The 27,516-nt window shown below is 45.2% G+C and overlaps 3 protein-coding genes across 3 annotated transcripts; 2 read left to right on the plus strand and 1 right to left on the minus strand.

Moving 5' to 3' along the window:
- The first annotated feature begins 1,396 nt into the window (after nucleotides 1–1,396).
- On the plus strand, nucleotides 1,397–6,180 carry LOC311326969 (uncharacterized protein). Its single transcript, XM_084459956.1, has 3 exons — nucleotides 1,397–1,558; nucleotides 3,127–3,597; nucleotides 4,563–6,180. The coding sequence occupies exons 1-3, from the start codon at nucleotides 1,465–1,467 to the stop codon at nucleotides 5,582–5,584; spliced, it is 1,587 nt and encodes a 528-aa protein (XP_084316082.1). The 5' UTR covers nucleotides 1,397–1,464; the 3' UTR covers nucleotides 5,585–6,180.
- A 2,694-nt stretch (nucleotides 6,181–8,874) lies between these two features.
- LOC311326858 (interferon-induced protein with tetratricopeptide repeats 5-like) lies at nucleotides 8,875–12,866 on the plus strand (the record flags this gene model as incomplete). The annotated part of the gene is made up of 2 exons (XM_084459836.1): nucleotides 8,875–8,879; nucleotides 11,396–12,866. 2 exons carry the CDS (start codon nucleotides 8,875–8,877, stop codon nucleotides 12,864–12,866), a joined length of 1,476 nt encoding a protein of 491 aa, XP_084315962.1.
- Nucleotides 12,867–15,612: 2,746 nt separating this feature from the next.
- slc16a12b (solute carrier family 16 member 12b) lies at nucleotides 15,613–27,329 on the minus strand (the record flags this gene model as incomplete). Its single annotated transcript, XM_084459837.1, has 6 exons — nucleotides 15,613–15,890; nucleotides 16,420–16,679; nucleotides 18,520–19,147; nucleotides 19,819–19,962; nucleotides 22,420–22,523; nucleotides 27,202–27,329. The coding sequence occupies 6 exons, from the start codon at nucleotides 27,327–27,329 to the stop codon at nucleotides 15,613–15,615; spliced, it is 1,542 nt and encodes a 513-aa protein (XP_084315963.1).
- Nucleotides 27,330–27,516: the final 187 nt, after the last annotated feature.

Here is a 27,516-nt window from a genome sequence, read left to right on the forward strand (position 1 = left end):
TCGTCCGAGTCTACAGACAAAACCGTTTCGTTAATCACCAAAGTAAACACATCGTTGGAAAGATGAAAGCCTTTTCTCCGAGGTCGCTACAGTTTGTAGTCCCCCACCTTTCAAATAAAAGGCAAATGTGTACACTTAAATGGCTAATATCCACAGCGCATCGACTGTCTTCTTCTACCGGCGATTCGGCGCTCTCCGCTTTGTTTAGCCTACTCACTGCTGCCGCCCATGTTGGGGATGATGCATTACATTACATTACATTATTTACATGTTTTAAATTTTAACATTTGCCATAGTTAATAACTCAGTGTAAATGTTCTCCCGCTAATCAGATACCTCAACGCGAGTCTCTCAACACCATTTCAGATGTAATGCAGGTCTAGGCTCCCCAGAACTCCCCTTTTCTTTTTTAAATAATATTCTCTATTCTCTATTCAATAATCTAATTCTGTCAAAATGTTCCAATATACATTTAGGTTGCAAAATTAGGACTTTATTCGTAGGCATATTTTTGTCATTATTTTTTATTAGGCCTACACTGCAAATCTTTAGTGTTAATATTAACTGTAAATTAGAAATTACACACAAAACAGACATGCAGGATTGCTCCTCATTATTACAATTCTGTAACTATGACTTCAAAATGTATTTTAAAACCTAAGTAATTTACAAATGTTCTGACCACTGTGACAAATGTACATTCCCAATAAAGTCCGGGTGGGACTGTAATGTAACAGCATTGTCAAGTCATTTAATTACATCGTAGTAACGGATTTCCGCAGCAGTGAGGGCTACGTTCCCTTACAGTCTCCCTGAGGTCGGTTATTTTGGTTATTTTGCGACTGTACAGGCACGTGTCAGCTAGGTGCTAGGTGTCAAAGAGAGGCCAGAATGTTTTGCAGCGCAAGAAATGTTTTGTAAACGCAGAAAAAGTATTGTAAAGGCAGAAAAGTTTTGTAAATGCAGAAAAGGTTTTGTAAACGCAAAAAAGTATTGTAAATGCAATTTTTATTTTATTTTTTAATAATTAACTAATAATTTATATATTTTGTTTACAATACTTCACTAACGTTTACAATACTTCACTTACGTTTACAATACTTCACTTACGTTTACAATTCATATGTTTTTGTTTACAATACTTCACTTACGTTTACAATGCTTTCTGGCCTCATTTTGACTCCATAACAGGGCTCTTGAAAAGACTTCTAGAATATGACATTATATTACACACTCTTGTCCAGTAGGGGGCGGTATGCACCTGTAGCTGACTGCGATCCGCCATAACACCCAAAGAAGAAGAAGAAGAAGAAGAAGAAGAAGAGGAAGAAGAAGAACGGGATCGCTTGATCAACAAAGAAGCGGAACGAATTCCAAATATCCAAAATGGATTCGCTCAAAGCTTTTATCATCAATCGATTAACAGTCGCGGCTGATGAGATATTCGGAGCGGTTGAGAAAGTGATGGCCGAATGTCAGGAGGACGCGGACCGGACGAAGGAGGAAAACGCACGTCTACGAAGGCTAGACTCGGTGTCCAAACCTGAGATCAAGAGAGGTTAGTTCGACCACTATTATTTGATAGTAGATGTATATTCATAACCACTAATAGTAGTCTTGTCTATAGGCTGTAATATACACATACACGGTTTGTCAGTGAATCCGGCTTCAGAAAGTAACCAGGCCAGTTCCAGCCTGGTTTATAGGTTATGGATGTGTAACGTTGGCCTACTCTACAGCTGTTCTTTTGATAGTTGTGGCCAAATGTCATTTCCTGCTCTATGCATTTCCTTGTAGGTGGTGAAGTAAGTAGACCAAAACACAGTGTCTTATCTGGACAAAACACAGTGTCTTATCTGGACATCTACACCGTTTGATTCATTGATACTCAAGTCAACCAACTGGTAGCCTAGGTACCTAGCCCTTCTCAGGAACTGTGAGTGCGCTGATGACTAAAGGCCGTTTAAAGGCCGTCCGCGAAGAGCTGAATTGTAAGCTGTGTTCGGAATCGCTCCCTATTCACTGTGTACTATATAGGGTGTCAGCCATTTTGTTTGTAGTGTCCTAATTCTCCACGGAATTTTCGTTCCCTATATAGTCCACTATTTATTACCCACAATTCACCTTGATTTCCAGGGAACAGTGCATGTACCCTACATTTTCTCCGTTCCCTAGGTAGTTCACTACATGGGCTGCATTCCGAATCGCATACTACCCTACTATATAGTATGCCAAAACAGGATGTAGTATGTCCCAATAGTATGCCACATGCAGTATGGCAAAAATACCAGGATGTCCTACTACATCCGGTCGTATTTTGCAGTATGCAAGCCAGCAGGCTTTTCTGGCTATTCTGACCCACAATCCTGTGCGCAGCGGAAATGTGCGTCACATGTGAGTTGACAGTTGTAGACGAATGTCGCGTTATGGACAGCGACGGATGTGGCCAAATTTCAAGGCGCAATGTTATGACAAGGTAGTATGTCCCGATTGGATGCCTACTGCTTGCAAAGTACGTACTTTCTAAGGGCAGCTGGAGTAGGTACTGGTAGTAAGAAGTAGAAGTATGCGATTCGGAACGCAGCCTTGGTGAACCCTATATAGGGAATAGGGAGTGAGGGAACGAAGGAGCGATTCCGAACACAGCTGTAGTTAGCTTTCCCCGCTGCGCGCAGGACGCGTGCGACCCCTGCTGATCCGAGCGAGAACGCAGGCGGAATATCGCTCCCCGTCTGAAACGGCTTAATGGCCGTTTAAGACGGGGAGCGATATTCCTAACTACAGTTCTTAAAAAAAGATGCATCAATACTCTCACACTTAGTATGTAAATTAGCCTACTAGAAGACTCTGCTGTAAGCTATGATGTATATTGAGATATTTATCTTTTGGTATTTTTTTTAGAATGTCATGGGGCATGTAATGTTGTTTCACTGCTTGGTGTGCGCACCGCTGGATTCTGTTCTGTGAATGCTGATAGTGGCATGGCAGGCTACTGGCTCCTAAAGTACCCTGAAAAACTATTTGTGCTCAAATTAATGGGATTTTTTTTGACAAGTAAATGTATAATTTAATATTGCATGAATGTTGTTTTTGTGTGTTATTTATTGCTTATCGTCTTTCCGTTAGATCTGCAGAGCCAAGGTTCTGAAGCAAAGCTCTCCCCAAGCCAGCAGCTCTGTGAGCAGGAGGGCAGAATCAGTCTGGGCCAGGAGAACCCAGAGACCACACTAATTATAGAGGAGCAGGAGGAGCTCTGGGCCACTCAGGAGGAAGAGCAGCTCCCAGGACTGGCCTCGGATACAGAAGACTTCATACTGACTTCTCCCTGTGTCAGAACGGACTTTGTTCAGGTCCTACCTCAACCGACACATCATCACCTAACTCAGCCGGTGAAGAACAGAGAGATGACTCCCTGGGACTCTCAACTCAACGCAGCGCAGATCAAAACTGAGCCTGACCGAGAGACGTACGGAGGACCAGGACCAACAAGTGACTCACTGCTTCTCTCTGTAGTAATTCCTGACCGTACTGATGGGGTGGAGAGTGGTGCTTTGCTACAGTCTGTGTTAAAACCTTTCAAACCTGAGATAAAGAGAGGTTTGTTTCTCCTCCTATTAACCTTTATATAGTTGCCTATTTTTAACCATTCATCGCATTTGGGGACTCGATATAAATAGTCTAGATCTACAGAAATATGCACACACAGTGTGCAGTTGCATCTTTTTCATCCATGAATTAGACATTCATTCACAGAGCAGTTCACCATGCCCTGATTAACTCAACGGGTGTAAAAAATCACACCCAGATGATGAAGTAAGTGATGCAGGTCCTTGAGCAATCTCTACTGAATCAAGTATTGATGGTTGTTTTCAATTTCATCTTGAATTTCATTCATCCATATTTGTCTGCAGTGATCCACAGACAGGTTTATGAGCAAGTGACGATCCTCATGGATTTTCTCTGGTAGTCAAAAACAGTCAACATTATACAGAAAACTTAAAATTCCCAACTGCCGCTAGAGTGTTCTGTACATTCCACTATTTTTGTAAATGGGGAGTATGATTTTCATTCTCTCCTAAGTACCACCATTCATTCTACAGTATATGAGGAAAGCATGGCCGGCTTCAGACAGATCCTTCTCAAGAAGTATAAATCAAATCAAACTGTATTTGTATAGCGCATTTCATACACATATGCAACACAATGCCCTTTACAGAGAACAAGGGAGGTGGGCATAGGTCCCACTCCTACATATTCCAGAGGGAAGCAAAAAAACAGTTTCGTCCGGGGCCAGAAAGGTGAACTGTAAAAATTCTTCCCTGACCTCTCTCAGCGAGACGACCGAGCAAGCTCCTAGAAAATGTCTTGGCTAAGAACATTTACAGAGCAATAAACATGGGCTAAATACTTCATAGGAGAGATACATGTCACCGCTTGGATATTTACTCCATTGGTATTCAGAGAACCAGATGGACATTTTGATTTTAATATAGATTTAGAATGTTATTATTTTGAGACATCAACAGAATAATTATTTATTGCTTATGTTGTCTTTCTTTTAGAACTGCAGAGCCATGATTGTGAAGAGGAGGTCTCCCCAGGTCAGCAGCTCTGTGAGCAGGAGTGGAGAATCAGTCTGGGCCAGGAGAACCCAGAGACCACACTAGGTAAAGAGGAACAGGCATTGCTCTGGGCTACTCAGCAGGAAGAGCAGCTCCCAGGACTGGCCTCAGATACAGAAGACTTCATACTGACTTCTCCCTGTGTCAGAACTGACTTTGATGAGTTCCTACCTCAACCGCAGATCAAAACCGAACCTGAAGGTGAGGGCTACGGAGGAGCAGGACCAGCAGGCGTCTCGCTGCTTCTCTCTGACCGTTCTGACAGGGTGGAGAGTAGTGGATTACTACAGTCTGTGTTAAACCCTCTCAACCCAAGCAGAACAGAGAGAAAGGAGAGACGGATCTTCCCTATCTCTACTAAAGAAGGGAATAGAAACGAGCTGTGGGGACTTTTACCATCTCACACAGGGGAGAGTTCTCACAGGCATATGGACTTTAATACACGAGGGCAGCACTGTGAATCCAACGTATGTAAGAAGTCTGTCAATCAGAAGGATGACTTGCTGGATCATACTAAAGCTCACGCATGGAATGGACCCTACCAGTATAATATGAAACATTCTCTGAACCGTCACATGTTGATGCACACTGGGAACAGACTATTCCAACCTTTTAAGTGTAAAGAATGCGGTAAATGCTTCAACATGAAACATCTTCTGAATTCTCACATGATGACACACATCGGGGCCAAACCGTTTAAGTGTAAAGAATGTGGTAAATGCTTCAACGTCAAACAATATCTGAATCGTCACATGATGATTCACACTGGGGCCAAACAATTTCAGTGTAAAGAATGTGGTAAATGCTTCAGCTTGAAACAATATCTGTATCGTCACATGATGATTCACACAGGGGCCAAATCGTTTAAGTGTGAAGAATGTGGGAAACGCTTCCTGAGGAAACATGATATGAATTGTCACAAGAGGATACATGCAGCTGGGTCCACTTTATGTACCTATTAGAGGTCGACCGATAGTGGATTTTTAAAGGCCGATATCATAAAGATAATTTGGAGCAGGAAAAGGCAGATAGACGATTAATTGTCCGATAGCAAAATCATCCAACTCAACATAGGTTAAAAAGTAATGTAACGAAAGCTGAGAGGGATCAGGCCTACCTGTCATGTTTCTTGCCTCAGGCGTTTAAGCCTCTACTACCTGCACACACCTGCCCTCTGTCACCTGTTATGCTGTGTTCACACCGGGCGTGAATCTTTCCTGTGGTGTGGCGAGTTTACATAGAAAGTCAATACAATTTGCGCGAACTGGGCGGCACGGGCGGTGTGAATTTTGTGAACACAGCATAAGGCCTACATGTTTAACATTGCAGAGAGAATGTCTTCCTCACACCCAAGAGTAGGCTATGTCCAGGACATTTTGTTACAATCCCCCCTTTTCTTTATTTTTGTCTTCAATCAAGTTCAAATGTACTAATTTTCATCAGTTGCTGGGTGGTTGTGGTCCAGATTCTTAATAAAAAGTAAAAAGTATATAAAAAATGTAACGGAACATCCTTAAGAGTGATTTGGTGGATTAGGCCTACATCGTTTGAATATGGTCTATTTACAATGGGCGGAGGTTGCACAGCCGTTGGCCACTAGGAGCCCAGTTCAAGCCGCATGTACACTGCGATAAAACCCACGATTCTGAGGTCGCAAGGTGGTCGTGGGCTGTCGCAGACAATCGTAGCTCATCGTATCGTGACTCGCAAGTCGCACAGTGTGAGAAAGTGTACGATCTGCGATTCATTGCTACGACGAGGCTACGACCTCCCGACAAAATATCTGGCATGTCAGATATTTTCGTCGTAGATCGCAGGTGTCGATAGAAGTTCACGCTGCAGCCAAGATGAATCGTGGGCGGGGCTGACAGAAATCGTATAGTGTGAATACAAATCGGATAGTGTGAATACAAATCGGATAGTGTGAATACAAATCGCATAGTGTGAATACACACGTCGTATGTTCTTGAGACGGAGTCCCGGTCGTACAGTGGGAAGGGATCCCCGATCTAAGATTTTTTCAGTCGTACAGTGTACAGAAGGCTTCAGCCGATAACGATAGTTTTGAAAACATGGGTGCCGATTACTTGGCAAAACCAATTAATCGGTTGACCTCTAATACCTATGATGATATTATAGTTGGTCGTTGGACAGGCAAACCTATCAATATGTAAATTAACTAAAGGACAGGTTTGGAATTTAGCATTATAAGCCATGTTAAAATGTTATTTACGATCATATACAACAGCCCATATCTAAGTTTCGTCAAACACAGTACTCAAGAGATATAGCCCGTCGCCCCTATCCATAGGTGCATAGACAAAATCCCTCAAAAACACCATAAACGCTAGTTGTCAAAGACAGGAAACTCACCGAGGGGTCAATGATCATATTATGATATAGATACCTGCAGGCCTGTATTATGTAAAAGAATATTCCTGATGGGGGGTTAGCCAATTTACCTCTGGCAGAGGTTATAGACTTCTGGGATGGATAGGCTACTGTAAGACACCGTGTTCCCATAAATACCCAAGGGAAAAATGTTTTAGCTTGCAGAAGTAATGTTTTGCATGTAGTGCGTTATGAGTGTGAATGACTGGTTATATCAACTCTATTAACTTTTATTTGGACATGATAGTTAATGAGTAAATGTCTAAATGGACTTGAGTTTAGTAACCAATGTAACCCACAAAAACATGTTCATTAATTCAATCCGGTGCTGGATCACTCCAGCATAGAGACTCCAATAAAACTCAATATGACCTGAACTCTGGAAACATGTTCATCTCTTTTATTTAATCTTGAAGATATTTTTGTGCGTGGCTGTAAGCCAACGCACCAATGATAGCAAATGTCCGGTTGTCACTCCGTCCCTCCCTCCCTGGCTTCCTCCGTCGTGTTGTTGACCTGCAGTTCTATGTTGCTACCACAAGAGGCAGTGGTCCCAGAACCTGCAGTTCTATGTTGCTACCACAAGAGGCAGATAGACTGCATTTACCGTTTTCGGCCACAGGAGGGCAGCAACAGGCTTGGATAGACTGTGTTCCTTGTTTGTCACTGGATGTTATAAACTATGTAAAAAGGTAGTAACCTGGTGGTGCTGTCAGTTATTGAATTTATGTGCAGTAATTGAACATTTGAAATACTCCTGTTTTGAAATTATACCCACAGTATAGGTGTCTCAGTAATTACCCATTATATATTAGGGGTTACCAAAAAATGTTCAGAGTGAGTTAATTTAGCAATAGAAATCCATAAGCCTAGGGCCAATGGGCCTAGGATATAGACAATAAAATACTGGTGGAATGGTGGTGGAGCATCCATCGGGGACGCGCTGTAGGTCCGCTAGCCTTGTGTTATATTCAGCCGGAGGTCCGCCAACTCATCCATCAGGGACGCGCTGTAGGTCCGCTAGCCTTGTGTTATCTGGGTTTATCCCTTACCTTTGTCCAGAAACAGAAGTTGAACCAATTGCAGCAAAATAGGTAACGTTATAGGAATCATCAGTGTAACTGCTTTAGCCACTGACCGCTACCATGAATATTATGGAAGCTGCTGAATGACCCAGAATGAAGTCCCATAGGCTCTGTAGAAGCATGGCGTTCAATCTTGTGTGTGTGTGTGTGTGTGTAAGAGAGAGCAACAGGTATCTGAGCCACCTCATGTGAATTACACTGCCTCTCCACTATTTATACAATTTTTTGGAAAAAATATTTCCCCTGACAGAGGTTCCTGCCCCATGCCCTCCCTGCTGTGAGTGACTACGCTAAAGACTCCCTCCTCAATATATCAACTCGCAGCCATTCATAACTAGACATACACTCTCCATTTATCTATGTTATTATAATATGATTTCACCTCATAGATCTCTCTGAAGAGCACTCAGAAGGACAGGGATACCAGGGTACAGTGCTGTAGTTCAAGGAAGGGAAACTGGATTAGGCTACTGGTTGAAGTTGTTGTATAACCATATTGTGACAATAGAACTGGCTGAAAATATAAGCAACAAGAGGGAGCATGTTGCTGTTATGCCTACACAGGAATGGAATTGCTTTGGGTATCAGCGCCAATGGCTTCACTTCATTTACATAACATTACAGCGACAAGATCAGCTGTTTATCTTAACGTCCCTCCTCCTCCCATCGTTTACGAGTGCACATTTTAAGTTTCGTTTTTAATGAAGACATCAGACCTAGACTATAGAGCCGTAGAGCCTACACGTAGAAGACATAACTCACTTCGCTGAACAAAGATGAGGTAAGACTGCTATTTATTTAAAAATGCTTGTAGTCGACAAATGCTTAACTGTCGGTGAGAGCAGCGGCATGCTCCAAACCAAAATATAAACTGACATAAACAACTTACTGTCTGTTTTGTGAAAAAAAAGAGATTTTCTTTAGATTAAAGTTTTCTTTAGGTTGCATTCAGGTTTGCGTTAAAGGAGTAGTAAAGGGAAAATGCATGTTTAGCCCTGTTTTAAGGTTACTGATGATCATATACAATGGTTCAGATCGAAAAGTTGACAGAACTTTTTAGCACTATTGAGAAAGTCTAATAATTGCTCTACCACCATTTTGGGCATACAATGGATGTGGGTGGGCACAGTGAAAAATCATTCAAAAAACATGTTAAACTCTCAATTTCAAAGTCAAGAAACTCACCGAGGTGTTAGTTGGCGTTCTGACATATAATTCGCCATAAAGTAAGATTCTAGTTCATCTGGAAAGGCTTTTTTTTTTTAAATATTTAGCATAGAACTATTTAGTCGCAACACATACGTGTGTAAACTTCCGCTTGAACAATAACAATAGCTACCGTAAGTAGTTCCGCTTCCTGAATCCCCTCTGCGGATTGATCTACACATCTACAACGGTCGCGTCAATACAAGTCAATGGATTTCATAAAATGATAAATAAAACCCTACAGGATTCATACTTTGCGGCGAATTTGATGTCAGAACACCAACGGACACCAATTACCCCCTCGGTGATCTTCTTGTCTTTGAAATCGAGAGTTTAACATGTTTTTGAATGATTTTTCACGGTGTCCACCCACATCCATTGTATGACCTAAACGGTGGTAGAGCAATTATCAGACTTTCTCAAAAGTGCTAGTTTTGTCAACCTTTTGATCTGAACCATTGTATATGATCATAAGTAACCTTAAAACAGGGATAAACATGCTTTTTCCCTTTACTACTCCTTTAAGGAACATTCTCTATGGCTAGCCTACTTAAATTGTAGCGACAAGGACAAACAGAAGCACACCAGGAATAACATACAGTACCAAAAATAGGGATAATAAACGGATTACAAGAAATCCACAATGAAAAGATATCTAAAATGTACAGTAACAAGCACAGAAAACACGCCTAGCCTTTATTGTGCAATCAATCCCTTGTACAAGAATGAGCTCATAAGTGGTTACTGTTTTTTTTTTTTTCATATTCTGTAGGTGTGTCAATTATTCAAGTAGTCATAATTCAAGTATAAACACGTAACTAAACATGCCTAGATTGTGCAATCATGCTTTTGTATCAGGCTGCTGAACCTGGTTTTGCCAGGTAACGTTTTTTTGTGCGTGGCTGTAGGCCAGCGCACCTAGAATAGCAAATGTCCAGTAGTTGTCACTCCCTGCTTCCCTCCCTGGCTGCCTCTGTTGATGACCTGCAGTTCTATGTTGCTACCAAAAGAGGCAGTGGTCCCAGAACCTGCAGTTCTATGTTCCTACCACAAGAGCATGTACCGTTTTCAGCCACAGGAGGGCAGCAACAGGCTTGGATAGACAGTGGTTCCAGAACCTGCAGTATGTTGCTACCACAAGAGCATTTACTAGGAAAAGTCATAAAAGCAGGGCGCTGTAACTTGAACGGTTGCAGAGAATAATTTTTTAATGTAGTTGCATGGGTCATCTTGACCCACCCTCAGCTATTCTAGTGTTAAAATGGCATGATCTACTGTGTCAAATGCTGTACTGAGGTCAAGTAGAATCAGGACGGCACAGTCATGTTGGTGCTTCGGGCATAAAGGGGTTTGAGATCTGAAAATGCTCAAGGAATATCACCAGGCACCCTTCTGTATTTTGAAGTGGCTACAAGCTACAAGAATCAGTAGAGAAAAATACTTTACCCACCAAAACTAGGTTCAACACCATGGTTTCCGGACTAACAGGGGTGAGGCATGCATTTCACATTTCGTATCAATGAATGATATGAATCCGCTGGCAGGTCAGGAGGCACGCTTCTCTTACATTCTTATACAGTATCAGCTGATTTATGTTGATTTTCCTCCAATAAATCGTCTGATTCATTCCCTCACCAATCAATAGACCTTAAACATGATGAATATTTTGATAATGTTGCAGTTGTCAACATCCAACAATAACATTGAGAGCAACACATTTACTCTGAGACCTAAAAACAGTGTTCAATAAGTCACAAATCAATAATTGGATTGCCATTATTTTTCATAAACATAAAGACATCAATAAAACATAGTACAGTGAATGACAACATTCTAGCTTGTTTCTACTTTGGGTTATTAAGTTTGTTACTACTGACCCATGCTACTCTTTTTGACCCCACTCTCCCCTCCTACAAAATCAGCACTATTTGACATAATACATGCTAAATTGTACTATAAATAAGATCACACTCCATTACATTGTAGTGGGATACCACCTAAATAGAATTACCTGTATTTGTAATTTTTAACATCATCATCATCATCATCATCATCATTCATCATAACACATTTTGCTTTTCTGTGTTTCAGTGTCTCTGTAAAAGAAGCAGATATGGAAGCCAGTCTGAATGCTCTCCCGTGTCATTTCACCTGGGGCATTGACAAGGCTGACATCGTAGACCTGAAAAGCATCCCTAAAAAACTTCTGGACCGCATCGAATTCTGCCATGCCTGTCGCCACCCCATATACTACAACACACTGGCGTTCCTTAGCCACCTAGAGGGAGACAGTGATAAAGCGCTGGGGTTTCTCTCCAAGGCAGAGAAGTTGCTGAGAGAGCGGAAGGATGATACTGAGCTGCTGGTGACCTATGGTAACTACGCCTGGGTCCACTACCACGCTAGTAAACGAGACAGGGCGGATGAGAACAAGGCAAAGGTGAAGGTCTACCTGAAGAAGCTGGAGGAGATCTACCAGGCTCATCCCAAGGCCTCGGAGAACCCCTGTGACCTCCCCATCATCCACGGAGAGAAGGGCTGGACCTTCCTGAGGCTGAGGGCCAACTTCTACCAGAGGGCCAAGGACAGCTTCGAAAAGGCCCTGGAGGGGTCGCCAAAGAGTGAGTCCTTCAATGTGGGCTACGCAGTGCTGCTCTTCAAGCTGAACAGCACGCTGAAGGGCAGGAAACCAGGGGGAGGGAAGGAGGCCAGGGAGGCCGTGGAACAGCTGAGGAAGGCCCGGGTTCTGGAGCCTGACAACGCAGAGGTTATGGTCCTCTTGGCCTTGAAGCTGCAGAGCCAGAGCACGGGAACACAGGAGCGCATGAAGCTGGTGAAGCAGGCCCTGAGACTGGCCCCGGATGTGGCCCTGGTCACCCTCTACGCAACCATGTTCTTCAGGAGAGAGGGCGCCGTTGAGCAGTCCCTGGAGATGCTGCGGGAGGCCTTGGAGCTCAAACCCACCTCTTCCTACCTGCACCACCAGGTAGGCATCTGCCACTGGCGGCAGCTGATGCAGATGAAGGAGCAGGGGGGTTCAGGGGAGCCAAATTGGAGGACACCTTTGAGAGGGCGCACCCTGATGGACAATCTGAAGGCTAAGGAAGACGAGTGCATCCATCACTTCTCCCGCGCTGTAGAGCTGGAGTCCTCCAACATTTACGCCCATGTAAGTCTGGCTGAGGCCTACGCAGAGGGCCAGCAGATGGAGAAGGCCACCGAGATCTTCTTCGACCTTGAGAAGGACCAGAGCCTGAGGGAGGCGGACCGGCAGCACGTCCTCTGCGCCTACGGACTCTTCCTGCTCTACAAGAGGGAGACCGAAGGCGCAGCTGTCGCTCAGCTGAAAGCAGCCTATCAGATCCCGGTTCAGGGCGCTGACCGAGAGCAAGCGGGGAAGAAGCTGAGGATGCTAGCGGAGAGGAGGGATGAGCAGGGCCAGGACATCCTGACCTTCCTCGATGACCAGGACAAACTGGAAAGGGAGAGATCGACGACAGACAGGAAGGCTGGCGATGTTGACGACCTGACTGGGGCCTTGGATAAAGGACTGAAACTCTGAATTTGTACAAAATGGCAGAACATTCAGATTTTTATAATGTACGCAAGGCTCTAGTGACAGTTTGAGCCCTATAGGAAGTAGAACAGGAAGTAGAATGCTACTGTATCTAAGGAAAGATTTTAAAAAATAAAAGTAAAAAAAAGTATAATAATCATAGCAAAAAAATATTAACAATTGTATGTCTTGTAGCTAACTTGCTGGCTCACTCACTTAAACCAACTGGGCCACATTTATCGATTGTTTTTATCTTTAGCCTTTACCTATGGCATTCAACTAGCCTGATATCAGACAGAACTGTCAACTTGTTACACTCCGTTGGGAACTTCAGCAAACTTTTTTAGTGGGCAGATTCGAATGTCTGGACCCAGGCTAGCGTTTAACATGTGTACATTATAAAAACATATTTATGTATTTTTTGCAGTTCAGATAAAATGTTGACAGACAGTCCAACTCTGAACCTCACAGACAGAAGATGAACTTAATACGGAAATACTGTTAGTAGTGTGGGCATACAGTACGTACAAAATGTGTTCTTTGTTTTATTTACATTAGTTTTTTGTTATGTTTTACGAATCATAAAGTATTTTTAATATTTTGAAAATTACTCCACTCTAAAATGTCTTGTTCCAAATAACATTCGATTTTTATTGTTAAATACCAATTGCAAAATATACAAAAGTAATTGAAATATTTCAAATGTGTGCACAATCTAACTCTGCCCATCTTTGCTCAGAGTTAAGACTGTATTTTAATACTTTTAATACTGTATGCATTTTATTTCCCCTTATCTCGAAAGCATATTGAGTTGCCTCTGTGCACGACATGTTCTATATGAATGTTTGATTGGATCTATAATGTATAACCTATTATGTGTGCTGTCTCTGTATCGGTTGAATTAAATAGGAATAGTCTGCCTATTACTTTACAGTATAATGCATGGCTATGTTGTTTTAAAAAATGTGTTGTGAAACTTCAGGGCCACCATAGAAAGCACAGCATGCAAGGAGAAAATAAAAATCCCGGGGCTTCCCATTGATCGTGAGAAATCCCTACTGTATATAACAAGTGCATCGCAAATTATTTCAAACACATAGGCAGGCTAGGTAAACAAACAAGTAGCCTAAAAATATGTATGTATGTGGGATGGTATCCACTATCCACCACAGATGTTTTGCATGTTTAAATATCATTTAGCCTATGCATCAGCCCAACCATAGTTACAGTACAAGTCTAAAAACATCCATAGCCTAGTGTTTTTGGAATGCGTGTGTAATATCTCTTTATATTCATGAAGTTGATGCATATCAATGTACAGTATTGTAGCCTACTGCATGTTATGCTGCTTGAAGATGGCACTTCATCTGTAATGTACTTTCATTCAATAAAAACAAGTTTTCATTTTTTTTTTTATTGAATGAAACACAAAAAGACAAATCAACATTCAATTTAATTATTTGTGTTGTTGTGAGTTTACCTGAATTATTACATATTGTAACAGTCTTAAGTCAGTTATTAGAATACATTGTGTGATCTTGGCCTACCTGTCATACAGTTACACAGGATTGGGGCCAAGTCCCACACCTGTCAATATTATAGTTAACCTCTATATAACCCTATCCTTGACCTCCACCGATCTGGAGGAAAATCACCAAGATACAGTCACAAGACCAGTCCAACTGTCTTACCTGATCAATATCAGAACTGTGTGTCTTTTTCACACAACTAGCTCACCCCCCCCTACCAAAGTTAATTTTATCTTATCATATCTTTAATAGGAGCTGGATGTAGCTCTTACAGGTGTGATGACTCAGCTAATTTATCCTGGCCTTGTGTGATACTACATCCCAGACTACATCCCAGACTACACAGACCTTCAGGCAACAGAACCACCCTCCATCTCGTCTGACCTCGAGCCTTGGAGGTTTCCAACAGACCTTAGTGAAATACTATAAACAAATAGCATCTAACACTTCAGGTGACTAGATTTAGTTCACCCTGTGCCATGAAGCCAAGGGACCAGTCCTTTCAGTGCACACTCTGAGATCAATCAAACACGGCTCACATACTTCTGAGTATTTGATCTGTGTATCTGACCCAGGTCTGGCTCCCTGTAGACGTTGTTCTAATGTAGAACAGCACAGCGTTCCTGAACCCTGATATAACTGCATCGTAGGACAAATCACGCACTGTTACTGTCCATTCTGTTCATCATACCAAAATAAGATGAACATAATAACATGATATGTATGGAAATGCCCAAAGGACATGATTTTTTTTACTCAAAGTAGTTAATCATGTATGCTTCACTGATTACAAGTTGGTGTAATCAGCTTTGGATCATGACTGCCCTCTCCTGTCTGGACCAGGTACTACATAACAGCCAGTATCCTCAGAAATGCACATTATTACAAGTGCATCACAGACAGGTTATTTTTTTACACCATTCGCACATGACAAGGAACAAGGAGAATAAAACAGATTCCATTGCCCTGAAAGAGAAAGGCACATGAGTGACAGCATGTCACACTGAAAATGCGCCGTAAATGTGATAATAGTCTGTATATTTTGGTTGCAAATGCTGCTTTGAGTGTTGGTCAGTTTCAAAGACACATTCTATGGTGACTTGTCTCAAAATCATCGCAATAAGGCAGCTTATCTACATCCCCAAAACACTCTTCACTGATCACAGTACGATACAGTACACTTTGGTATGACACAAAATTAAAAAAGCATAAAACGTCCGATGTTAAGAATCCACCGTGTGGTTGACTGAGAGTTTGGCCTCCTTGTTGAAGGCTATATAGCAGTCTGCAGCTGGGATAGCTGGGCGGGGCTTAAAAGAGCCTTCTTGGCTCGGTGGGCGGAGATCCTGTTTGGTGTCCGAGGCGACGGCGAGCGGGGGCGTGGCCCTGCGGCACCAGCGTATTCCGGCGACCGTGGCGAGGACCAGCGAGCTGGAAATGAGGGCGAAACCGCTGAGGAAGAAGGTGGCCGTGTAGCTGCCCGTGGTGTCCACCAGCCAGCCTGGGGGAGGAGTCAGGAGCAGGGGGAAGAGGGATGAGCATCAGACCCAAGGGATGACAGTCAGGGGATGAGTGAGGGTGAATGGAGAGAGGGGGGGGGGGGGGGGTAGGGGGAGAGATATATACATGTATATAAACTTGAGACCAGTTATTGTATATTCAAATGTGGAGTACACTAAATGTTATATGTACGCCACTTTACACTTCCGCGTCTCCACTTAAGTGTTTAAGTTATACACTGATGAGATACAATGTCAGGACTCATTCCTAGAGACGAAGAAGCCGACAATATCAGAACTCTGTGTCTTTTTCACACAACTAGCTCACCCTCCCCCCTACTAAAGTTAATTTTATCTTATAATATCTTTAATAGGAGCTGGATGAAGCTCTTACAGGTGTGATGAGTCAGCTAATTTATCCTATATATATATATTCGTCTTCCTAGAGACGAAGAAGCCGACATTCTTGTCACTGGCCCGCCGACATGCCGATGATTTGCGATAGACCACAGCGTCGCCGGGGGAGCTCACCTCCTATTGGCGGGCTGATCAGGTAAGGGATGGCGTGCAGGAAGAAGACGATGCCGAGGGCGGAGGACAGGTAGGGTGTTCCCACCACGTCCGAGGTCACCACGGGGATGAGGGCCACGTAGGCTCCGTCGAAGTAGCCATAGAGGACCGAGAAGGGGACCAGGAGGGCGAAGGATCGTAGCAGGGGGATGAAGAGACAGCAGAGCCCCTCCAGACCCACCGCCACCATGTAGCACACGGTACGGTACGGCTTCAGACATCTAGAGAGAGAGGGGGGGGGGGGGGGGGGGCAGTCAGGTCACTATGCGTTCCCTATTTCCACATTGACCAGTATCTACATACAGTACATGCTTTCTAAACCAACAATAAACCATTGGGTTTTTCTACTGGCACCAGGTCAGCGCCTCTGAGGACATCGGCTGTTCAGCTGTCGCTGTGCCGTCAGAGGAATCTGACTCTGGGTCAGCGCCTCTACATATATCAGTGGCTGGAGAGTTCAATATTCAATTCAATTCGCTTTATTAGCACGACAGATTGTTCATCTGTGTTGCCAAAGGTTTAGGTACATGAAAACGTATGTAAAGTAGAAAATGAAAACGTATGTAAAGTAGAAAATGAAAACGTATGTAAAGTAGAAAATGAAAACGTATGTAAAGTAGAAAATGAAAACGTATGTTAAGTAGAAAATGAAAACGTATGTAAAGTAGAAAATGAAAACGTATGTAAAGTCGTAAATGAAGATGTAGATCTGCCAGGTGATATGAGGTAACAGGTCACATCTGGGTCACGGTTCACCGAGTCCAGACGGCAACAAGAAAACATTCCTCACTGTGAAATAGCACGCTGTGACATGTGCAATGCAGATCCTGCTGCCACATGTCCAACCCCATGTGTGCGGTGTTGTAAATGTGTGTCTCCACTCCAGGGAACAACCAATACCATTCCAGGTGTGAGCGTTTAAGACATTGTGTTGGCTCACCACCACAGAAAAGGAAGAGCTCCCGCAAGACGCCGTGGTACAGTATATGAACGTACCGTTGTTGCTAGCCGTACATCAGTGAGTGGTGTTCCCTGCAAAGGTTGGGAACTCTATCCTAAACAACAGTAGTCTCTCTCCAGACTCAAATATTACGTTGAATCGCTGCGTTCTGCATATTACATAATAGGCTCTGTGCACCAGCTTCACTACTTCCTGAAAGTCACTTGGCATCTTTATTTCCTGTCCTATATGATTGGATTAAGTGATTAATCAGGTGTGCGGCAGACCCAGCGCACACCTGATTAATCACTTAATCCAATCATATTGGACAGGAAATAAAGATGCCAAGTGACTTTCAGGAAGTAGTGAAGCTGGTGCACAGAGCCTATAGAGTCTGTGCCACTTCGCCGCCCAAGCTGGTATTCTGAGGGCGTATCGACGGTTCAAAATTGAAAGAGTGACAGGTCGTAGCAGCAAATGAGAGGCACTAGCCCAGGTTAGAGGGGCGGGGCATATCTATGGGTGGGAACGCCTGATCGTGAAAGTTGTTACTGATTGGTGTCGCAGGGATTCCTGCAAAACCAATGAATTGCCAGGATTTTTGACACCAGATTTTTGCATGAAGTGTCCCAGACCCATAGAGAGATCTGCAGCATGCAGTAATGTAGTTCAATCAATCAATCAATCAAAGCTTTATTTGTATAGCGCATTTCATACCCAGAGGCAACACAATGCGCTTCACAGAGAACAAGGGAGGTGGGCATACGACCCACTCTCTACATATTCCAGAGGGAAGCAAAAAAACAGTAATCACCCGGGGGCCAGATAAGTGAGCTGTAAAAATTCTTCCCTGACCCCTCTCAACAAGGCGATCGAGCAAGCTCCAGGAGTATGTTTGTCTACCGGCTAAGAACATTTATAAAGCAATACATTACATTAAATTACATTTCAGAGTGAGAGAGGCTAAAAGCATCATAGGAGAGAGAATATTTTACGGACATGCTACATCATCCACAGCAGACAGTTAGCGTGGATTACGTAGTGTATCAGTGAAAGAACTCTCATGGGTCTGGCGTTGAGACTAAAACAACAGCAACAGCAAGATCACAGCTCCTCCCTACCTCCTGTCGGTGAGCCAGCCAAAGGTGATGTTCCCCACGATGCCGATGACGCCCAGGATGGACATGAGGAAGGCGGCCTGGTGGTGGCTGACGCCCGCGTCCAGCGCGTACGGCACCAGGTAGACGAACGGAAGGCTGCACCCGCTCGCCAGGAACAGGAAGGAGCCGGCCAGACCCAGGAAGTCAGGGAGCAACAGGAAGCGGTACTCCCGACTGGACAGGAAGCAGAGGCCGCCGCCGTCACTGCCGGGCAGACAACGCCGGGCGAGGGCGCCGCCGTCGTCCCGCTCTGTCACCACGGCGACCTTGACGGCGTACGACGGCGGCCCGCGCTCAGCGTCCGGCGGCAGCACGGTGGTGGGGCCGCCGCGGGGCTCCTCCTCCTCGCGCAGCGTGATTGGACGGAGCAGGGCGCCGCAGACGCAGAGGTTGGACACGAAGCCCCCGAGGATGAGCAGCGCCCCTCTCCAGGAGTAGTGCTCTATCAGCAGCTGGACCACGGGCGCCAGGAAGAAGGTCCCGATGCCGCTGCCCGACATGGCGATGCCGTAGGCCAGGGCCTTCCTCTCACAGAAGTAGGAGCCCACCATGGCAATGGCCGGGGTGTAGCACAGGGCGAAGCCCACGCCTGGACAGGAAGTGGGAGAACGAAGTCTATTATATACATACGACGACACTTCTAAACACTTGAGTGTGGGTGTCCTTAGAGGTGCTTGGGTGGCTCAAGGACCCCTACCATGTTACTACTGATAGTTGGCCTGCTAAGTGCCTGTGTGGCTTACAGACCACTACTTTGATGCTGACAGATGTTCAGCGAGTTTCCTGTTATACAGAACCTAACTGTACACGGGTGAGGTAGAGGTGAGGTGTCTTGCAAGGTGCCTGCTCTAAAGGCCCTACCTGTGAGGACCCCGGGGTGAGGTAGCGGTGAAGTCTCCTGCTAGGTGCCTGTTCTAAAGGCCCTACCTGTGAGGACCCCGGGGTGAGGTAGAGGTGAAGTGTCCTGCTAGGTGCCTGTTCTAAAGGCCCTACCTGTGAGGACCCCGGGGTGAGGTAGAGGTGAAGTCTCCTGCTAGGTGCCTGTTCTAAACGCCCTACCTGTGAGGACCCCGGGGTGAGGTAGAGGTGAAGTCTCCTGCTAGGTGCCTGTTCTAAAGGCCCTACCTGTGAGGACCCCGGGGTGAGGTAGAGGTGAAGTGTCCTGCTAGGTGCCTGTTCTAAAGGCCGTACCTGTGAGGACCCCCTATAGGGGAGGTCGAGTTCAGGTGTCCCGCCCGAGCCCTGTTCCAAAAGGCCTACCTGTAAGGACCCCCAGGGTGAGGTAGAGGTATTCCAGACTGGAGGCGAAGGAGCTGAGGACCAGGCCGGTGGAGGACAGGAACCCTCCCATGATCACAGCCACGCGACAAGACAGCCGGTTCCCTATGAAGCTGCCCAGCGGAGCTGTGGACAGGAGGAACACAAACGTGCCGGCACATTACATTACAGTCATTTAGCTGACGCTTTTACCCAAAGCGACTTACAATACATACATTTAATGTAGGAAAAGCCAATGCACTACAACTTACCAGAACTCATAAGTGCATCTCCTTTCAAGTGACTAAGAGCATAATCTAGTGCTGAAGGCAAAGTGCAAGAATAGCAAACTAAAAATGCAATAGGTGCTTAAGAGGTGACTTTTGAGCGGCGAAAGACGGGCAGCGACTCTGCTGTCCTGAAGTCAGTTCGTTCCACCACGGCGGGGCCAGGACAGAGAAGAGCCGTGACTGTGTCGATCGACCGCAGGGGCCTCGGAGTGACAGGGCAACAAGTCACCCCAAGGTAGCAGAGCGTAGTGGTCAGCAGGGGGTGTAGGGTTTGACCATGGCCTGGAGGAGGAAGGAGGGAGCTCTTCCTTTCATTGCCCTGTAGGCTAGTACCAGAGTCTTAAACTGGATGCGAGCTGCTACAGGGAGCCAGTGTAGGGAACGGAGAAGGGAAGTTGTGTAGGAGAACTTGGGGTGGTTGAACACCAGGCGAGCAGCAGCTTACTGGACAAGTTCCAGAGGTTTAATGGCTGACGCTGGGGCCCCAGCGAGGAGGGAGTTGCAGTAGTCCAGGTGGGAGATGACCAGGGCCTGGATGAGTACCTGAGATGTTTCGTCAGTGAGGAAAGGACGAATTATCCTGATGTTGTAGAGCAGGAATTTGCAGCCTTGAACCCAGACTGGTGGAGGTCCAGGAGGTTGTTCTGGTGGAGATATGAAGATTGAGGTAACAGAAGAGTATAGGTCAGTAGGGGAGAGCGAGCGGAGGTGGCTACGGGTAGTAGCCATGGGGATAGGAGGAGGAATTACAGGGGAAGAAGGGAGGGAGAGGGAGTAGGACATGAAATACAGGTTAGGGGTGGAACAGTGTCTAGTGAAGATGAGATCCAGCTGGTTGCCGGCTTTGTGAGTAGGAGGAGAAGAGGAGAGGTGAAGATCTAAGGAGGAGAGGAAAGAGATAAGAGGTTCCAATTTCTCACTCCGGATGTTGAAGTCGCCAAGAAGGATGAGTGACCCATCATCAGGGAATTGCAAGACATGAGCACATGAACACACACACGGCACATGAACCCACGTACTGTACACACACACAGGTAAGTTAACGTTCCACTTGAAATGTCAACAACTGAACATTAACAAATATGACTGAATATTCACTGTTGGTTGATGAGTTAACTGTTCGCATAACTATCCACAAGCCAACATCTTGACACATAAAAAGCCCACATTCTCTCACAAGTTCTTTTTTAGCACAGCCCAGGGCTAAGCTTCCACCAGACCAGAGATATTTTTTGCTTCTCCTTTATTTGACACTTTTTTTGACACTATTTGAGTGGACCAAAGATACAGACAGTTAGTAGCAGACCAGAGGTTGCATAATGGATTGGAAGGGAGTCCTGGTCAGATTCAGCTGGGAGGTCAGTACTGGGAGGACACATCACTGGTTTATTTGATTTCATTGGCAAAACCTCCTACTCAGCTGACCACTACCTTGCAAACAGCATACGGTACCATTCCAGCGTATTTGAACATTGAACATACTACAACTGGTTGAGGTTAGAGTTAGGGTCAGGACTAGTGGATAGTGGATAGTGTTTATTAATAGTTAGGCTTATGTGGGGGGGGGGGGGTATAGTTAGGGGTAGTGTTGCCAAGTGTGCACAGTGTCAAGTGTCCCCCAGCGGGCAATTGATTTTGCAGCAGTAAAAACACAACACACAATATCACAACGCATAATACACATAAAAATTTAAGAACAGAGCTGGACTAAAAAAAGCTGGACTAAAAGAAAACGATTAGATTAGCTGGTTCTACCTTTTGCTATTGGAATTGAACAGTGCAATCGCTGAGGGTGTGAAGAAGTGTGTCAGTGTCAGTTTCTGTTGGTTTTGGCTAGTGGGTATTTGAAGCAGGAACCCAGAGGCCAGATCTGAAACTTTAGGTACAAGAGGTGGGTGCTGTCAGACAGGATGGATTCTGATTTCCTTAACAACGGTGTGTTCTACAAATCAGACAACTTTTGTGTTTAGTACCTGTGATCCTGCTGCAGACATTGATCACTTTGGTTAATGCATTTAATGTTTCAAATTAACAGAAGCATACCAGCAGATAAGAGAAAAAATAAATAATCGCTCGATAAAAGTGTGTGTGCTTTCATGCGTGTGTGTGTGTGTGTGTGTGTGTGTGTGTGTGTGTGTCCTGTCAGTCTTACCACAGAGCATGGTGGTACAGTCCACGAGGGAGTGTGTGTGTGTGTGTGTGTGTGTGTGTGTGTGTGTCCTGTCAGTCTTACCACAGAGCATGGTGGTACAGTCCACGAGGGAGTGTGTGTGTGTGTGTGTGTGTGTGTGTGTGTGTGTCCTGTCAGTCTTACCACAGAGCATGGTGGTACAGTCCACGAGGGAGTGGATCCAGGCGGTACCAGAGTAGTCCTTCCCAAAGTGGAACTGGAACTCCACGAAGAAGATGGAGATGCATCTGGAACAGCAACCACCGATGGAGGAACACACAGAAGCATGAGGAGAACATGGAACAGCAACCACCGATGGAGAACCACAGAAGCATGAGGAGAACATGAACAATCTCATAAATGATACAGTCAGTGGTGTGAGGGTGACTGAAAAAGACATGTGTACTTTCATTTTGAATTTGTTGTAATTGTACAGCTTTTACATCAGTTTGAATAAAGCATAAACGTGAATTGAGGTAAAAAATTGTTTTGGTCGCCTCCAACCCCCCTTTTACGTGTATACAACACACACACACACACACACACACACACACACAAACACGCACACAGACACATGTTTCCGTGGGATCACAGTGTGAACCTCCAGTATTACGTAATTAGCAGTTTGTCACACAGAGATAGGGAGGCCCTGGGGTCGTGATGCAACAGCTCGACCTTGTGCAAGCGTGTCAGAGGGGAGACCTACGGACCTGGGCTAGGGTGGGCTGTGATGACCCCCCCCCCCCCCCCCCCCCCCCACTGACCACGTGGATGTACTCCGAAAGTCAATCAGTTGCAGGCGTACTGGTTTAGATAAAGAAGAACTGTTTGTCCGTGTGTATACCTGCGCTATACCACCTGCTGATGTCACAGCGTCTACGCGTGAAGTGTGTACAGCCCAGACACGTGGTAAATGAGACGGTCGTGTGTGTGCAGTGCGGACTGAGAAGAGAGAGATGTGAGAGAGAGAGAGAGAGAGAGAGAGGGATGGTTGAAGGGACAAGGGGGACCAGGGGGGAGGGGTCTGCTTGGAGAGGGCCGGATGGTGTTTAACGAGGCGTGTTAGAACCCCCCCCCCCCAACCCCTTGCTGCCTGCACCTGAACAAACAGCAGCCCAGCACAAGAGAGAGAGGACTGGTTAGGAGAGAGAGAGACCAGAGGGAGAGAGATGAGCTTCTTAGGGGAGAGAGAGAGAGAGAGAGAGAGAGAGAGAGAGAGGGCTGGTTAGGAGGAGAACAAGGGAGAAAAGGGAGAGAGAGGGCTGGTTAGGTAAGAGAGACCAGAGGGAGAGAGATGGCTGCTTAGGGGAGAGAGAGAGAGAGAGAGAGAGAGAGAGAGAGAGAGAGAGAGAGAGAGAGAGCTGGTTAGGGCAGAGAGAACAGAGGGAGAGAGAGGGCTGGTTAGGGCAGAGAGAACAGAGGGAGAGAGAGGGCTGGTTAGGGGAGAAAAGAGAGAGAGAGAGGGCTGGTTAGGAGAGAGAAAAGAGAGAGAGAGAGGGCTGGTTAGGAGAGAGAAAAGAGAGAGAGAGGGCTCGTTCGGGGAGAGAGGGGGAAAGAGAGAGAGAGGGCTGGGGAGAGAGAGAGAGAGAGGGGGGGGGAGAGAGAGAGAGAGAGAGAGAGAGAGAGGGCTGGGGAGAGAGGACCAGATCCCTCACTGCGAATCTGAGAGACGCCTGAGCTACATGTTCTCCAGGGAGGGCTTGAGAACACGCGTGGTCGGGCGGAACCACACATCTGTACACACACAAACACAATACTGTTCAATCTGCCGAAGAGGCAGGCCATAGCAATGGTTCCAGGAAGGACTTCCAACACCACACCAGCTGACAGGGATCCAACACCATTGTGACGGTCTTACAGGCTGTGATTGGTTGGTGAGATCCCACATACAAACAGGGCTGGCCGACTGACATAGTCCAAGGCTGGAGAGGTTACTGTGTATTAAAGTTCTCATATCGACCCTATTTGACCCTACATTCTGGTACCGCTAATGTTTGGACCAAACTCTGGATTGGCCGCTGGACTACATGTTGTGCATAAGGTGGTTTGCATAACTTATGCCAAAAGGTGAACTGTGTAACCTTATACCAATGTATGTGTATGTGAATGAAAGATAAAACACATTGGAGACATTTCCACTGTTTGTAAGGCCAATTCTATATCCTCTAATCCTTTCATCACATGTAGTACTGATAATGATGACAGGCTGATGAACTCTATAATCCTGATATGAACTGTGATGGCTTGAGGAATGCTAATGTATCATGTCAATATTACTCTGACGATCAGTTCATCAATTTGATCCAGGAGCAGCCATCACACCACTCCTCAGGTTCAGGCTCCTTGCATTTGAATGTTCGCAGTCTGCCCAGAAATGATGACCGTTTGACGTCTTACTTATTCAATTTAAACCACTCTTTCTCTGTTATGGCTTTTTCTGAAACATGGCTCAAGGATGATATCACAGGTCTCTATTCTTTCTCACAATACAATGCTTTCCATTCCTGTAGAAAGAACAAAGCAGGAGGTGGAGTTTTGATTTATCTGCTAGACAATTATAATTGTATACATAAAAGGGATATCAGTCAACACAAAACTACTGTTGAATCTGTTTTTGTTGAAATTACAAGTCATTGATCATATCACTGAGCCACTAGCACATATTTTTTCTTTATCTCTCCAATCGGGTGTCATTCCTCAAGAATTTAAGATTGCCAAAGTCATACCTATCTTTAAATCAGGTGACCCTATAGAATTTGGTAATTACCGCCCAATATCTATTCTCCCGTCTCCCAAAAATCATAGAAAGACTCGTGTACACGAGAATCTTAAACCATCTAACTGTGAATAACATTTTGTATAATGGCTTCAGGAAGAAGTACTCTACAGACTATGCAGTATTACAACTCATCAATAACATCTCTACTGCTCTAGATGAAAATAAATTTGCTCTTTTTAGATGTATCCAAATAATTCGATACGGTCAACCGTTCAATCTTTATCTCCAAACTCGATAGATATGGGATCAAGGATGTAGCCCTTTTATGGTTATCCAACTACTTAGCAAATAGAGAGCAATTTGTCTATCTAAATGGAAGCTCATCCAAAAAATTGAGAATTCACTCTGGGGTACCACAGGGCTCCATCCTTGGACCTTTACTATTCTTGGTCTATATTAATGACTTATCTTATGCCTGTAAAGTGCTTCTTCCTATCCTGTTTGCCGATGACACCAATCTTATAGCTTCACACACAGCTTACAGCTTAATCAGGGTTTTGTCATTTTATATGGGGGTATGTTTGTTTATAGAGTGCTATCATTAAACTACTAGATAGGCAGTTATCAAATCAAAATTATAAACTAGAAACATGTACTGTAGGAAGACAAAAAAATATCTATGGTCACTAGTATGGAACCTTGGACAAAGAGGGAAATATGAGACTAGGTGAAGACTTAATAGACAGACACTACTAGTCTGTTCACACATAACTTCACATTCCTCTATATGTCTATCTGCATACCTAGGACTGGAATGAGGAAGTGATTAGTGCTGACACTGTGAGGATAAGCCATGACAAGAATTCCAAAGTACCTGTACTTATTACACATGGAAAATACACTTTCTATCCTACTCTTCTACTCCTTCTTGCCTTGACAGGCACCTCCTGTACTTACACCACGCAGACCCCGACCCCCCCCCCCCCCCCCCCACACACACACACACACACACACGCACGCACACCCACACACACACACACACACACACAGGCACACACACACACAAACACCCACACACACACACACACAGGCACACACACACGCGCACACACACACACGCGCGCACACACACACATATACACACACCCACACCTAAACACACACGCGCGCACACATACATATACACACACGCACGCGCACACACACACACACACACACACACACACGCACACACACACACACACACATACACACAGGTACACACACACACTCAACCACCTCCTAAGCTCCAGTTGCAACAATGTCAACAAAGTCACCTGAATAGTGCTTTACCAAAGAGCAAACTGGAGGAACCTGATGAACCATAGGATGCTGTCAAACCAAACAATCCATGGAGATAAGAGATACTACTGAGGTGTGTGTGTGTGTGTGTGTGTGTGTGTGTGTGTGTGTGTGTGTGTGTGTGTGTGTGTGTGTGTGTGTGTGTGTGTGTGTGCGCGCGCGTGTGTGCGCACGTGTTTGGTTGTAGCAGTCCACCTCCCCGAGGATATTTAGGACAAGGTTCCCATTGGGTCAAATATATTTAACTCAAGCTATTTGATACAAAATCCGGTGCAATTACATGTAGCCTATACACAGACGATGGCTAATGGTTCAGTTGAAACTTTCAAAACAAACGGTCAAGGTTAGGCTTTGTTTGGCAGGTTAAAGGCCTTACTTTAAAGTTGCTTCCTGCTAACGGGTTCTGCTTGTTGTTTACAAGACATTCTCGTGTAACCGGACATTCTCGTGTAACCGGAGCTAGGTGGCAGAAAGACTAATTTCCTCTCTGTGTCAGTCTGGTAACATAGTCTAGTTGACTCACTCCTGGATGAACTATACATAGACTTGGCTGACAGTCTGAATCTAAGGACACACACAGACACACGTGACTTTGGCTTGGGGAACCCTGCTTTCTCCCAGGAAGGAGACCAGGTCATGATACCAGAGGTGTAGTCAATACACATGAATACTATACCAGTACACATTCATATTATACCAAGATATATGCACTTAACCACCACAGATGTAAAAACTGTACTGTACAATTGCATAAAATACACTTTTAGAGTACATCCACCTTGTCACTTCACCACTTGGGCGTTTAAAAAAAAGGGACGCTGTAGGTAAAGTCGAGGGTCGTGGGCGGCGGGGGTAGTTGGTCTTACCTGGTGACGGCCCGTGTGCAGATGGTGACCATGAAGCAGCCCGCCACGATCATCCAGCCCCATCCTCCATCAGGAGGAAGGACCGGCGCCCGCTTCCTCCCATAGGCCATTGCGGCGGCGTGCACCATGCTCCGACCTCTCTCTTTCTTCTTTTGTCACCGCGTCCCCTCTTCCTCGTCTCTTCTTCTCCTCCTCCTTCTCGCCTGTTCTTCGGCCCGTGTCGTCTCTCAGCTCGGGCAGGCTGGGAGACGTGGATCTACGGCTCTCCCAGCGATGCTCACCAGGTCCTTCAGTCTTCAGTGGCCACACCTGCCG

Source organism: Borostomias antarcticus (genome assembly GCF_949987555.1).
Source record: "Borostomias antarcticus genome assembly, chromosome: 29".
Classification (NCBI taxonomy): domain Eukaryota; kingdom Metazoa; phylum Chordata; class Actinopteri; order Stomiiformes; family Stomiidae; genus Borostomias; species Borostomias antarcticus.